At 44.7% G+C, this 14,915-nt stretch overlaps 1 protein-coding gene across 1 annotated transcript; it reads left to right on the forward strand.

Moving 5' to 3' along the window:
- The first annotated feature begins 1,061 nt into the window (after nucleotides 1-1,061).
- LOC147733826 (cholesterol 25-hydroxylase-like protein 1, member 2) lies at nucleotides 1,062-2,497 on the forward strand. The gene has a single exon (XM_086959028.1). The coding sequence runs from the start codon at nucleotides 1,103-1,105 to the stop codon at nucleotides 2,042-2,044; it is 942 nt and encodes a 313-aa protein (XP_086815154.1). The 5' UTR covers nucleotides 1,062-1,102; the 3' UTR covers nucleotides 2,045-2,497.
- Nucleotides 2,498-14,915: the final 12,418 nt, after the last annotated feature.

Raw genomic sequence — 14,915 nt, forward strand, 5'->3', positions numbered from 1 at the left:
TGTTTTGGTGTGCCAGGGGTAATTTTACGATTCAGGGTGAGTATGGGTTTTGGGGGGCAATGCATCAAACTAACAAAAATGTGTGCTTTAATTGTTGTCCAGTTTCAAATGCAGAATTCACCACATTTTTTTCTCAGCTTAACCTGAGCATTAACCGATCCTGATTATCTGCCATTTTAGCTCCGCCCCATTGATTTACATTAGCCACGCCCCTTCATCTGCCATGTTAGCCCCCCCCCCCCGAAATTAAGACCTAGTTGCGCCCCTGACCTGCGTGCACCGAGGTCAGCCTCTTTACTGGCCATCCGCCTCATCTCGTTCTGCAGACCCCCCCAGCGGGAGCTGCTCGCTGCTTCCGGTTCCAAGTAACCGTGCACAGTTGAGGACTAGTTCAGGGTGTAGTGCGCCCATGTTAACATCCGACTTCAATTACGTTTCAGGGGGCCAGATGCTGAAAGAACAATACAGCATGCCTTGAGAAATGCAGAATTAGTAACCTTCATTTTCATTGATTTTATTTGAAATCAGTGTCTTGTGAACTAGTTAAGAATTGTCACCGTCACTCTCCTAATTTTTGTTTGAGATGTGGTTCTTATCAAATAATTGTGGTTCACCAAGACCAGCTATATATAAGAATTTTAGCAAGGTTTTATAAATGATATGTGGAAGCTAATTTGTAGATAAAAATGAAGATTTGAAAAATATAGTCTGTGTTTCATTTTGTGTAAAACACGAGTTCTCGTTGTAAACTGAAAATAACCCGGTCACGTTCTGCAGTTTTCCTCCTCTGGTGCTGATGCAAGTGGTGCGAGGTGAGCGTGAAGCTCGAGCATTGCACACTTCTCTTCTGGCTCGTGCAGAAGGATCAGGCGGACCTCAGCGGCCCCTTTAACGCAGCTCCTGTGTGTCACTTGAGCCTGACAGTGCCAGCACGGGTTGTCAGGGAGCCCAGGAGTAGGGAGGAGCGACTGATTGTCTGGGGTTTCCGAGCTGCCACTTGCATGAAAGGACAAATTCCTCTTCGGGATTAAAACGCACTCAAGGCATTCTGAAGATGCTGCTCTGAACATCAAACGCTTTTTTTGCCGAGGGCGTCTCCAAGATGGATTTAGTGATTGAGTCATCTCAACTTTTTGACACTTTTCTTCCCAGGAGACCTTTACTCCAGCCTCTGTGGGACTACATGAGGTTCAACCACTCGGATGCCTTGCGATCGCCCCTTTTCCCAGTGATCCTGACGGTGTCTTCATACGCCCTCTTCTGCATTCCCTACCTAATCTTCAATATCATGGGGAGGAAATGGTCTTTCATCCACAAGTACAAAATTCAGCAGAACCGGAACCCCACAGCTGCCATGATCCTGAACTGTGTTGGTGTGACCCTGCACAATCACTTGTTCTACATCTTTCCAGCGTCAGTAGCGCAGTGGTACTGGAGACCGCCGACCCCCCTCCCAGAAGAGTGTCCAAGCATCCCTGAGATGGCTGCCGGGGTGGTAGGAAGTTTACTTCTCTTTGATTTCCAGTACTTCATATGGCACCTGATCCATCACAAGAATAGGTGGCTCTACAAGACGTTCCATGCTCTTCACCATGACTACATCGCTCCTTTTTCTTTGGCCACCCAATGCCTGGGCGGATGGGAACTGATTACTGTCGGGTTCTGGACCACCGCCAATCCCATCCTCCTGCGGTGCCACCTGCTCACCACCTGGGTTTTCATGCTATTTCACGTCTACGTGTCAGTGGAAGACCATAGTGGTTATGACTTGCCTTGGTCAACCTCACGCCTGGTCCCATTTGGCATCTATGGGGGACCCACAAAACACGACATGCACCATCAAAAACCCATGAGCAACTATGCACCTCACTTCGCACACTGGGACAAACTCTTTGGGACGCATGCAGAATTTGGCTTCGCCAAAGGCTACCTGGAACCCGTCGTTCCCAACGGAACCTGCTGCATCAGCAGTCGCATGGATGCTTTATATGATGAAGGGGTCGATCCAACAGAGCGAACCGCAGAGGAGAAGAAGGACAGATGAAAAATTGGTTCCTCTTAACTGGCCTTTCTAATGTACTAAACTGTAGTTCATGGCTCCAGGTAATGCAGATCTAACATGAGAGCACAGACTGTGGAACTACTGACATACATCTTGCTAATCATTCAATGAAACCGATATGATTCAGACTAAACCGACCTATGTAGTTTTGCAATGTACACCGTCCACCGTCCCTGTGCAGTAAAAATGCTTCAAGGCAAGGAACTAAATTGCTACGTTTTTCAAATAATCCATTGCCTTCTTTTACACCTCCTGAGTACGTTCCTGTAATGTTTGTGGACTTCGACCCAGGACAGATATTCCTTTTAGGAAAAGAGTTTCAGATTACAAATTATAAAGTATGTATGTGTATCCACTGTCAGAAATGGCAACGAATTATGAGCTATTGCTGGTTAAACAGAGAAAGCTTAAGCGAATAAGATGAAAATATATCTGAGTGTCCTTGAGCAATTTTGGTGATTAATTTAGCGTTTATGCATGTTGGGTGGGGAGCAAGAGTGTCTGGGAGGATGTGTGTTAGCATTTGGTATCTTTGTGTCTTGCTGAACATTTTTGTAGGTGGGGCTTTCTTTGAGTGGATGTATGGTTGAAAGATGCTTGCTTCTATCTATCTATCTATCTATCCGTCCATCCATCCATCCATCCATCCATCCATCCATCCATCCATCCATCCATCCATCCATCCATCCATCCATCCATCCATCCATCCATCCATCCATCCATCCATCCATCCATCCATCCATCCATCCATCCATCCATCTATCTATCTATCTATCTATCTATCTATCTATCTATCTATCTATCTATCTATCTATCTATCTATCTATCTATCTATCTATCTATCTATCTATCTATCTATCTATCTATCTATCTATCTATCTATCTATCTATCTATCTATCTATCACCATATCTATCTATCTATCTATCTATCTATCTATCTATCTATCTATCTATCTACCTATCTATCTATCTATCTATCTATCTATCTATATCCATCCATCCATCCATCCATCCATCCATCCATCCATCCATCCATCCATCCATCCATCTATCTATCTATCTATCTATCTATCTATCTATCTATCTATCTATCTATCTATCTATCTATCTATCTATCTATCTATCTATCTATCTATCTATCTATCTATCTATCTATCTATCACCATATCTATCTATCTATCTATCTATCTATCTATCTATCTATCTATCTATCTATCTATCTATCTATCTATCTATCTATCTATCTATCTATCTATCACCATATCTATCTATCTATCTATCTATCTATCTATCTATCTATCTATCTATCTATCTATCTATCTATCTATCTATCTATCTATCTATCTATCTATCTATCTATATATCTATCTATCTATCTATCTATCTATCTATCTATCTATCTATCTATCTATCTATCTATCTATCTATCTATCTATCTATCTATCTATCTATCTATCTATCTATCTATCTATCTGTCTGTCTGTCTGTCTGTCTGTCTGTCTGTCTGTCTGTCTGTCTGTCTGTCTGTCTGTTTATCGTCCTTTTTAAGGTAAGTTTAGCAATTTGATATGGTGTGTGCCTTCAGCACATGGTTACATGACTTCCGAATGTGTCTATTGCGCTTCAAAGGTCAAATGTTTCACCGTGAGCATTTTTTTGGAGTGGTACACATCCTTTCACTGTGTACACAAAGTGCACTGAACACCATTCATCTGCTGGCATGTGCACTTATTAGAGTACTTTTGACAGAAAAAGCTTCACGCAAGTAAAGCGCACGAGAGTGCACTGCACGTAAAGGGCTTCCCTCGCACCCATCCCCAAAGCCTGAAACAGCTTGTGCTTCCGGTCCAGGAGGACCAAGCATTGCTTTCGCACCAGGTAGAGTTTAAGAAGGTAGCACCACTTCTAGTGACCCAGGGTCAATGGATGCCCAGCCCTCTATACCTCTTCCTGCACATGGGTAAAAAGTGGTGTCCGGGATCTCCACTTAAATGCATCGTCATCACCACCTTACACACAATGTGAATTTGTGGACATTTCTTTGCGCATAGTGATAATAATCATGGCAGCTTCAAGAATATGAAACTCTTCCAATGCCCTTTTCTATGAAGCTTTACCTTTTGTTTTTGGAAGTGATGTGGTTGGAGAGAGTCAAAGGCGAAAGCGGCTTTTAAATGTGTGGCTTTTACTAGGAGTGCGTCCCAGCCCCCGACAAAGCCCTTCCGATCAGACATGGGAGAGAGCCAACGGAATGACCGCGAGTAACCCCAGCAGCCTTTAGTTGGGCATTCAGCTGCGTTTTCTTGGCTGCCGAAAGTATCTGAGTTTAGAAATGCTGGTGGGAAAGCGTCCTTGCTCCTGTAATTATTGTCAGTCATTTCTGCTGGGCTGTGCGTGGGTGAACTCCACTTGCAGCACTTCGGGCAGATTCACAAGATCTTGCCCTGGAACAAACAGCAAGGTTACCGGAGCCTCCTGAAAGACACGCCATCATATATATGATGTTCACAGACATTTGCACTTGAGTAGATTACAAGTGGGCCTGGGCATTGCTAGAGATGCTCAGGGAATCCTTAGAAAACAGTAACATAAATCGTTATTATGGATGCTGTTGGTCCATGAGTGTCTCGGTGTTGCTTCAGGCCTCTCCACATTTACCCAAGTGCAAACGTGTGAAAATGGTGCAAAATGACTCTTGCCAACATGATGATCTGGGCTTCGGGTAATTAATTAGCTCTAAAAAAAAATCGAAATTGACCTGTAACTGAGTAGCACATTCGCCGCAGCATGCCACAATCACATTGTGAAAAGAGAACCTGTGACTTGAACGTAAGAAGTCATGGAGGGAGTTAGCTATTGGCTTTCTACACATCTCTTTCATCGAAGCTTTACAACTACTAAGACTTGCTCCCATGTGTCACTCATTTCCAAAACTCATGCATCCCAACCAGCTTACTTCTCTTCATTTCGTATTGGTCCCAATTACGTTTCTCTATCAATGTTTTGCTGTTCATGATAGAGTTTGCTATTTAACAGTTTTTGCACCATTTGATTTTGTGCAATTCCTTTTCTTTAAGGTTATGAGAAGATTAGGTTCCATTCACAAATTTGTTTGCAGCTCAATCATAAATAGAGATTAGGAAAGCACCTTTGTAGCAGGCCATCAGAGACCAAGTGATCCCTTCATTCGCATTTGCAAAACGATTATTTGGCTCCACTAAGTGACACTCTTACATTTGCTATTCTTCTCAGATTAACCTAAAGTAAAGCTAAAAACATCAGCAATTGTACAAAAAATGAATGTAAGGTATACTGTGAGGCTAGAAGTGCTATTGTATTGCATTGTATGGAAATTGCATTAATGCAGCGCTTACTACCTCAGATAAGGCATTGCCCTCAAGGTTAGTGGTATGTTATATGTATTTATGGCGCACCCAATTACCAACGAGGGTATCCTGGCACTGAGCAGGTGAGGAGCTTCACCTTGGAAGGGCGGAAGGAGGTTACTCAACAAACTAGGTCAGAAGAGAGGAGGAAGTCTGATGTGTTGTCGGAGGTCGGTCCATGCTTCAGGAGCGACATAAGAGGAGGCTCCACATCCGGCTTTGTCTCTGTGAATGCGTGGGATGTATATGAGTAGGAGTCCACCTGAGCGCAGGTGTCTCAAGGGTTAATGGAAGGAGATGCGACTGTTCAGGTACGTTGGGAATGTGTTGTGTGGTGCTGAGAATGCGTGAGTGAGGAGTTTGAACTGAGCGCACGTGTGTTTTGGGAGACAGTGGAGCTCCCTGAGGTCTGGTGTGATAGGAGTCCAATGTGGAAGTTTGAGGAGGAGTCTAACTGCTGCGTTCCTGATGGTTTGTAGTCTTCTGGTAAGGTGATTGGTGGTTCCAGCATAGAGGGAGTACCTGTAGGTCAGCCTGCATGTGAGTAGAGCGTGGGGGATCGTGTTGTTAGAGAGCCATTTGAAGATCTTCCTCAGGGTGTTGAAGCAGGAGGCTGCAACACCTGCATGCACGTGTGCGGATATGTGCAGCTTGTGGTCAATGATTGTCTCGAGGTTCCTGCTGTGGGAGCTGGGGGGCGGGGGGGTAGGGTCCAAGGTCGGTCAGCCACTAGTTAGAGTCCAAAGGCAAGGTTTTCTCCCCGAATATCACTGCTTCTGTTTTGTCGGTGTTCAACTTGAAATGATTGGACTTCATCTAGGTGGTGACCTCCATCATGCAGGTGATGAACTTGTTCCTTGTGTTGGGGGTTTTGTCCGCGAAGGAACATATGAAGTGCATGTCATTGGCGTTGGAACGGATGTTAATGTTGGATGACATTGGCTATTGGAATGAAACATGGGTTAAAAAGAGTAAGGCACCTTGAGGTAATTTTCAGGTTTGTTTTTGAGCTTTCGAGATGTACAATGCTAGGCTGACCGTTTGAGTTCTATCTGTCCGTCAAAAAGGAGCAGATCCAGCTCTCCCACAGGTGGTTGAATGCCCGATGAGTTGTGATACCATTTCGAAGGTCTTTGAGATGTCCAGTAGGTTGAGAGCTGTCATCTCTCCTCTGTCTAGGGTGATGCAGATGTTGTCTATTGCGGCAACGAGTACTGTTTCTGTGCTGTGGCTGGCTCCTAATCTTGACTTTGTGGTGTTGAGTAGCAGGTGGTGGATGAGATGGTTGGTGAGATGTCTGTTGATGATCTTCTCTAATACCTTGGCTGGTACAGTATGTGGGAGATCAGCCACAGAGGGCTTTTTGAGTAGGACGGTAACAGCGGTGTGTTTCCAAGCTTTGTGGAAGGTGACTGAGTCAATGGAAGTGTTGAACATCGGAGTGAGGGCTTCGCTGCTGAGGGTGAGTTACCTTTTGAAAGTGTGGTGGGGGCATGGGTCTGATGGGCAGCCACAGTGAAGGAACTTCATTGTAGCAGCAACCTTGTCTATGGTGATAGCGGGCCATGTGGTCAGGGTCAGTCCTTCGTCCAAGACAGAAAGTCTTGCCACAAGGTTAAAGGGGTTCAGTTACAGGTCAAAGTTGCCATACATGGATTTGAGCTTGTCGCAGAAAAATTCCAAGATATTGTTGTTGCAGAGATCTTGAGAGAGGGTGATATTGTTGGAGGTGGCTGCAGACATGATGCCATTTTTGATGATGAGGAAGGTGTCCCTGCTGCAGTTGCAGCTGGTGTCAATGCAGTATGCAAAGGCTGTACGCTTGGTCGCCCAGATTTGTTGGTAATAGCATACCAGGGCGGATTTGAAGATGTCTATGTCCGCATAGTCTTATCTTGTTCTCCACTTGCGTTCCAGTTGCTTTTAGTGACATTTCAATCACCCTGAGCTCTTCTATGTACAAGCTGGCTTATGCTCATATTCTTGCTCTTTTGCCATGCTCATGGGGCCCAGGGTAATGGCACAGTGATCCACGTGTTGAAGTTCTTGATGTCTTCCATTAGGCTGCTGGTGGGTTCTGGTTTGTGCACAGAGGGGGCGAAAACCCAATCCATCTCTGGGATGTTTCCAGTAGCAGTGGTCAGGTTCAGTCATGGTGGGTCTTTTGTGGTTTGGGACTGGGATGCTGAACCTGAGGATCACATGATCTGTCCAGGGGATAGGTGGTAGTTTTTGACTGTGATGTTATTGAGGAACAGGGTAAACTGAGTCTAAGAGATGCCTGTCAGCATGGGTGGGTTTGGTGACATGCTAAGTGAGGCAGAGGTCAATGAAATTTTCAAGATGAACAATCGAGTTGGGGTCGGTGTGGTCTTCCAGGTAAAAGTTCATATCTCCTAGGAGGATGAAATTGCTGGAGTGAATGAAAAGTGATGCAACAAAGTCTGTGATATTGGCATGGGGTCCTTGTGGTCTGTAAATATGGGATCCACTGGCTGTGATTTGTAGCTTAAATGTGAGGTGCTCCATGTAGTTAGACACAGTGTCCATGGTTTTATTGTAGTTGAAGGTGTACTTGAATAATATAGGAACCTCCACCTCTGGTCTTGTGCTAACTGTCTTGTCTGGCAATATTGTAGCGGGCAGGAATAGCAGTTACGGTATCAGGTACCGATGTTCGGATCAGCCATGTCTCAATCAGGAATAGCAGGTCCGGCACCTGGCTGTCCAGCAGGTCTCAGATTTCTGTGCCGTGGTTAGTGAGTGAATGAGTGTTGAGAAGTGTGCCCGAGAGTGCGGTATGTTCTGAAGGGTGGTCTGTGTGGGTGTCAGCGAAAGGATTGCTGGGAGCAGTCAGTGCAGGTGTGGGAGGATGCATGAGAACTTGCAGGAGGAGCAGGTGAATGGAGTTGTATGGAGAGGTGCAGCAGCAGGTCTGCGGGGGCAGCTGGGTTTGAGAGCATGGATGTCATTTAAGGTTTGCAGTTGCTATCTCTAGCTTGCCCCTTGCAGCCCTTTACATTGCATTTGCAACCCCTGGACTCAGAGGTGGAAAAATTAGCTCCACAAACACAGGAGCATCTCCTCCTTATGAATATAAGTTGGGGCTCAAATCTCCTGTTTTTTGCCATTTTTTTATTACACTAATAGTAACAGTATATTATTCAGTATTAGTATAAAGAAATGGAGTACAATTAGCTAGAATATATAACTCTCCCCTGATAGCAGAGGTAAGTAAAATTGATTTTAAATGTATGTTGTTTGTGGGCACTCGTGAGTGTGTTTATGAGGGAGATAATGTGTGTTACTATGTATGTATTTGCAAATTAGTGAATGTGTAGGTCAACTGTTGTGTGCTGTGACTACCGCTACCCCTAGCCTTTTGGTGAATCAACGTTGAAGGTTGAGAGCATGGAGAAACGCAGCGGGGTAGCGGTAGGGGGTGGGTGGACCAGGGTTCCTGGTGATGAGGCAGTCCAGGTGCAAATGGGCTTGCCAATGGCACTCCTGTATTAGGGAAGAGAGCAGGGGAAGTTGGGTGGGGCTGGAAGAGGCACAGTAAGTGCGAGAACAGGAGAGCAGAAGAGTGCAAGGAAAAGGTAAGGAGCGAGGCGGGGGGAGCAGAAAGAACAGGAAACAGTCCCAGCAGGAGAGCACACCAGGAGCAGAGCAAAAAAACAGGAAAGGGGGTAAAAAGAGCCAAAGGTAAAAGATATTAAAGTGCCAAACTGACAGAGAGCATAGGTGGAGGTCAGAAAGGAGCCAAACAAAAAAGGTATGGATGTAAAGCAGAATGGCACAGCGGTAGCCAGTGGCAAGAGGAAGTCAAAGAAGGGTCAAAACAGAGGCAACAAATACTAAAACGGGTGGGAAAGACAATCCAATGGCAAAAATTAACCAATGGCAAAAACAAACAGAAGGTAGATACACAAAACAGATGGGAATGACAATTAAATGGCAAATATAACCTAGATAACCAGCTGGCAAAACAGAGGTTAACAGCGGCACAAAAACAGGTGGAAAGGACAGTGAGATGGTAAAAAGAAGCAGAAGGAGGAGGCACAACCCGGATGGGAATAACAATGAAATGATAACCAGACTATGAAATGCCAAAACAGACCAACAATGAAGTGGCAAAAACTACCAAACCAGAGTGGAGGACTCCTAGGGGGCTATGGCTGTGCACCTGATTTCTTGTTATTGCAGTGGTTATTGGGTTTAGTATTGTGCTCTGATTGAATGAAACCATCCCATGCATTTGCTCCAGTTTCTTTGTCACGGATTAATGAATAGGGATAAGGTGTAAGCATTAGTGGGTGTTATGTGAGTTTATGTAAAGGATTGTACAGATTAACTATGGGCTAGAGGAGACAGGCATTGTTAGATTGCAGCGGTTTCAACGAAGAGGAGGTTGTGATCTATGAAATTCGGTATGTGCATTTTGGAGCAATACAACCATAGAGATTAAGGTAAACATGCATGTGACTTAGAGTAGGCTGTTCTCTGACAGAAGAGGCACGGGGAGGATGGAGAGGGTCATTCTAAAGATAGCAAGAAGAAGCAACAAACAGATGTTTTAATCAATGTCGTATTTTTCATACAGGGATTAGGAACGCAGAGGTGGCTTTTGAGATGCGCTGTAATGCCGAGTAAGCCTAGCTCACTGTAGGCAGACATTTGAGAATTGCGAGGCAAGCGTGTTTGTTTGATTGTTGTCATCTAGTCTTAGTTCTTGTTGTTTCCACTCAGCATGTATAAGTGTCCACCTAGGGCCTCAGTATGCATCTGTATTCTGCCATGTTGAGAACTACTTGAACGTCGAGATACTAATTTAGTCGGTGCAATTATGCAACCAACTGACAGGGTTCGCTGGCAAAGGGCTCAAAAGGTGCACCAGCTTGGAGGCTATTGTTGAGCACTGTTGCCTGGGGTGTTCTTTGATCCCTGGTTAGAGAGAGGGGCCTGGGCTGGGCATTCCTGTCAGTGTCAGAGAGGGTGGGTGTAGGGACATTCGAAGGATATAGAGGAACAGAAGATAATTGTACCCTTTGCTTACCCTCAGCATGGATATATTTTCTGGGAGGGCTAGTTGGGGTGGAGAGGACAGGCACTTGAGTTGCAAGTCAAGTTTCCTGCTTTTGCTTGGGTCCACAATGAGTCCAATGGAGTCTTCTGCATTACTTCCTCACACTGCAGGGAGGAGCACTGCACAGTCAAGAATCAGGGCCATGAAGACTGTCCTGTAATATAGTGTTTGTATAGCACTGACTGCCCTCTGTGGGGCACTGAAGTGCTTACCCACTTGGACAGCAGTCTATACTGTACGGGTGTGTGTCTGGAAAGGTGTTTTTGGATTGAACCTTTATGGGAACTGTTGCCATGTTGTGCGTGATGACCGCGGAGGCGCGGTTATGCACACCTGGCTTTCAATGTCAGAGCTTCCACAATTAGTGATGGCTGGAGGGGGACTGCTAGGGAATGATAATGTGCACATAAGTGAATGATAATGTGCACAACAGTGAATGATATTGTGCACAGCAGTGAATGATAATGTGCACAACAGTGAATGATAATGTGCACAGCAGTGAATGATAAGGTGTACAACACAAATAAGTACTTTGCTTAGATTGTTTGAAAAATGTCCCTACAACTTCACGATTATATGTTCAGTCTAGTACATTATGTTCATCTCAGAACAAAAACTTCTTGCCCTATTTACAAAAGAGTAATATTGGGTAAAACGGAAATAAATCGTGTTAGATTAACACGTACTGCTGAAATGTTGACAATGTGCCTTACTGGGATTGCGGATTGACTACAAACACTGGAACACCAAAAAATATAGGGGCATATTATCAAGCACGGCGTGAACATTATCGCCGCTTTAGCTGCAGAAAACTGCTGCTGAAGCGGCGATAATGGGCTTGATAATACGCCGTCGCGAATTCCCATAAAAGCCCATGTTCACACCAGAACATGAGCTTCTATGGGAATTCTCAAGGGCATATTATCAAGCCCATTATTGCCGCTTTAGCGGTAGTTTAAAGCGGCGATAATGTTAACTCAGTTTCTTGATAATATGCTCCATAGTTAGCAGGTGTATCCCTTGTAGCTGTTGTTCTTCTCTGAATGTGCAAAATGTAAATGTTAAAGTTTGCAGTAGTGTTCCCTTGGGAGGTTCGCAATGCGGAAGAGAAGGACTAGTAATAGTGGCTAATTTGCCGACTTTAAAACAAGGGGGCCAATTTTGAAATGCTGGTTTCAGTATCAGGTCAGATTTGATCAATTTAGCCACATGCCTTCTCCCCCGTGCTAGGGTTCCCTTAAACATGCTTGTGTGCAACGATTTGATTTAGTTTGCAGTGTGCACAAATCACAGCTTGTCTCCTTCACTGGGACACAATTAAAGTGTCGAAATGAGACGAGGTGGGTGAAAGGAGGGCGCATTTGCAGCTGGATAAGCACAACTCTGCTTGATGCAGTCCAGTCTCTTGCTCAGCACTTCTTCAAACCTCAAAGAGGCTGAGATGTCAACTTCCCATGAGGCCCTTAATCACATGTGCAATGCCCTGACTGCCAAATAATTCTGTGTTGATGAGAGAGTTTATATGATGTCCTTCTAACGTGTGGGGCCCTCAGCTTTAATGTGAGTGGGGAAACAACCTTTACAACACAACTTTTACACCGCACTACCATTGCAACGAAACTTTTACAACCCAACATCCATTACGACGCATGCATTTACAACGCAACCATTACAACGCATGACACTACAACGCACGCCACTACAACGCATGCCATTACAACGCAGTCATTACAACGCATACCATTACAACGCATAGCATTACAACACATAGTACCCTTACACTATCCAACACTTACCCTACTGTTGCACCTCTTGGAGTTAGAATAGTAATTTTTACCCCTACACTATCCAACACTTACCCTACTGTTACACCCCCTGGAGTTAGAATAGTAATTTTTACCCCTACACTATCCAACACTTACCCTACTGTTGCACCCCCTGGAGTTAGAATAGTAATTTTAACCCCTACTCTATCCAACACTTACCTTACATGCAATGTAATGTTATGCGTTTTAATGGTATGCATTGTAAAAGTAGTATGTGTTGTAGCGGAATGCGTTGTAAAGGTAGTTTCAAAGAATTCGTTGTAATGGCATGCGTTGTTTTGGTATGCGTTGTAATGGATGTTGCGGTGTAAAAATTGCGTTGTAAAGGTAGGTGTTGTAAAAGTATGCGTTGTAACATCATACATCCATGTGAGTGTGGTTCAAGCTTGCTGGCATTGTATGGACATCTCATTTTTAACGATAGTTTGGTAATGGCCTGCTGTCCTTCAGACTGTAGTGGGGTTTGAAGTGCCCAACGGGCCGGGGTAACATCTGCTCCAAAGGCCACGACACCCGCAGAAAAACGCACATGCACAGCACAGGCAAGCCAGTCTTGGCACCTTTGGTCACATTTCCACCATTACAGAAGCCAGCCCTGAGCCAATATCCCATGCCTAACAACTACGAGTAGGGGGCAGAGTTAGACAGTCCATTGAACACTTACAAAGGAAGCAGCTCTAGACCCATGCCTTCGGCATGAAGCTGCGGCCCAACCTACTCCAAGGGGCCAGGAGGTGCAGCCAAGCCAGCCTAGGTCGAGGAGAGGCTGCAGACCTTAGTCACTCATTGTCCGCCCTCACCGAAAACTACCATTGCACTTCATTACAACAGCTACCAGGACAGAAATAGCCTTTCTGCCAAAGAGGACTTCAACAGTATGAGTTTTTCATTCCCCTGGCAGTGCATAATCAGCACTACAGGGCATCCTCAGATTGAGCTGCTTCCAGAAGTGCCTTGAACCATCACTATATGACCTTCTCGGAGAATTAAACCTCATAATTGTCTCCATCCCCAACCTTTTCAGTATTGAGGGCTTCGGGAAAGGGAGGTTTCCAGGAGCATCTTGTCAGCGGTTTGGGTTCCCAGAGAGTTTCCACTAGTATTGCTTTCCCAGTGCTGGAGAAGGCCAGCAATGCGCGCGTCCTCGATCAGCGTATTCTTAGTATCACAGATCCCAGCAGTCTGAACTTCTTCCAGCAGTGCCTTCTTAGTGCTTTAGAATTTCAGCAGTGTCAACGCCCACTAGAGTGTCCTGACAGCTCAAGAGGACAACAGATCTGACAACTTCTTGTAGAAGTGTCTTGTCAGTATTGAGGACTCAGCTGAGTGACCTTCTGAAACGGGGTACTCTCAGTGGCATAGGACCTCACAGATTAGCCTTCATTTAGCTGTTACGACCTTCCTAACTATGCCATACCATAACAATGCCAGATAGCTTACTTGTGGACCATCACTATTTCACACACTTACATGTTTATAAGGCCTGGCAATCAACCCATCCGCAATATAGGTTGAGTCTGTACTTACATAACACATTTGCCCCCATTGCTGCCAAAACATTGCATGTGTTGTACGTTCGCCCTGCATCTACCCCCTCCATGCCCGGTTCACCTGCACTTCTTGAATGCCACATTATGTATATTTCATAAAAACACTGTGTTGTTATTTTTATGTAACCCTTTTCTCACGCCTTCTCAAGCTTAATTGGTGTTTGTCGGTTCATCAGAGCCAGTCCTGCTGTTCCAGTACTGTGAGAGCCATCTTGCAATCCGCAAGGTCTAGGTAAGTGTTACCCTCTGGTCTCTCCATTTATTCTTCAAAGGCACTTCAACTAAAGGCTCGAGGGTGTTGCAGGACCCCCTCATTCATGAAGTAAAAGAAGCAGGAGGATAAACGGTAAGGCTCAAGAGAGTACCAGGAAAACCAAAATACCCTTCGCTTTGAACCAAAGCACTGTCGGCACCATGCACACGAGGTGAGCATGACTCTCCCTACAGGAGCTCCCTTGACTCTTCTATACAAGCATCTATCCATTCATCTTTTTACCCTTTCATTGACTTGCGGATATCCACAATTCACCTATTTTGTCATCCATTCGTTTTTTCATCCATCAATTAATCATTCACCATCAATCCATAGGCCATTATCCTCCAATTATACATTTGCATATTCATCATCTATGCATGCATCCATCCAAACATCCATCCATTCATCGACTTAGCCATCCATCAAGAAATCCATCTTTTCAACCTCTGACCTTTCCATCTACTCTGCCACCCATTTATTTCTTCAACTGTTCATCCACCTTCCATTCATCTATCTTTGCTCCATCACACTTCACACCTTTCTTTTACCCTTCCTTCTAGCTTATCTTCCTTCCCTTCTCTATCTACCCATCTTTCTTCCTTGCTTCTGAGTGCTCTCAAATGTTATCATCTCTGTTTTTTTCTCCATTTTATTAACTGTATCCTTCTCTTCAATGACGTTGGCATTGCATTAAAACAATAATTATGAGGTTTTGTCTGTGGCATTGCAGACAGAAGAGGTCGGTAAA

The sequence above is a fragment of the Lissotriton vulgaris genome, chromosome 2_1, assembly GCF_964263255.1.
Source record: "Lissotriton vulgaris chromosome 2_1, aLisVul1.2, whole genome shotgun sequence".
Taxonomy (NCBI): domain Eukaryota; kingdom Metazoa; phylum Chordata; class Amphibia; order Caudata; family Salamandridae; genus Lissotriton; species Lissotriton vulgaris.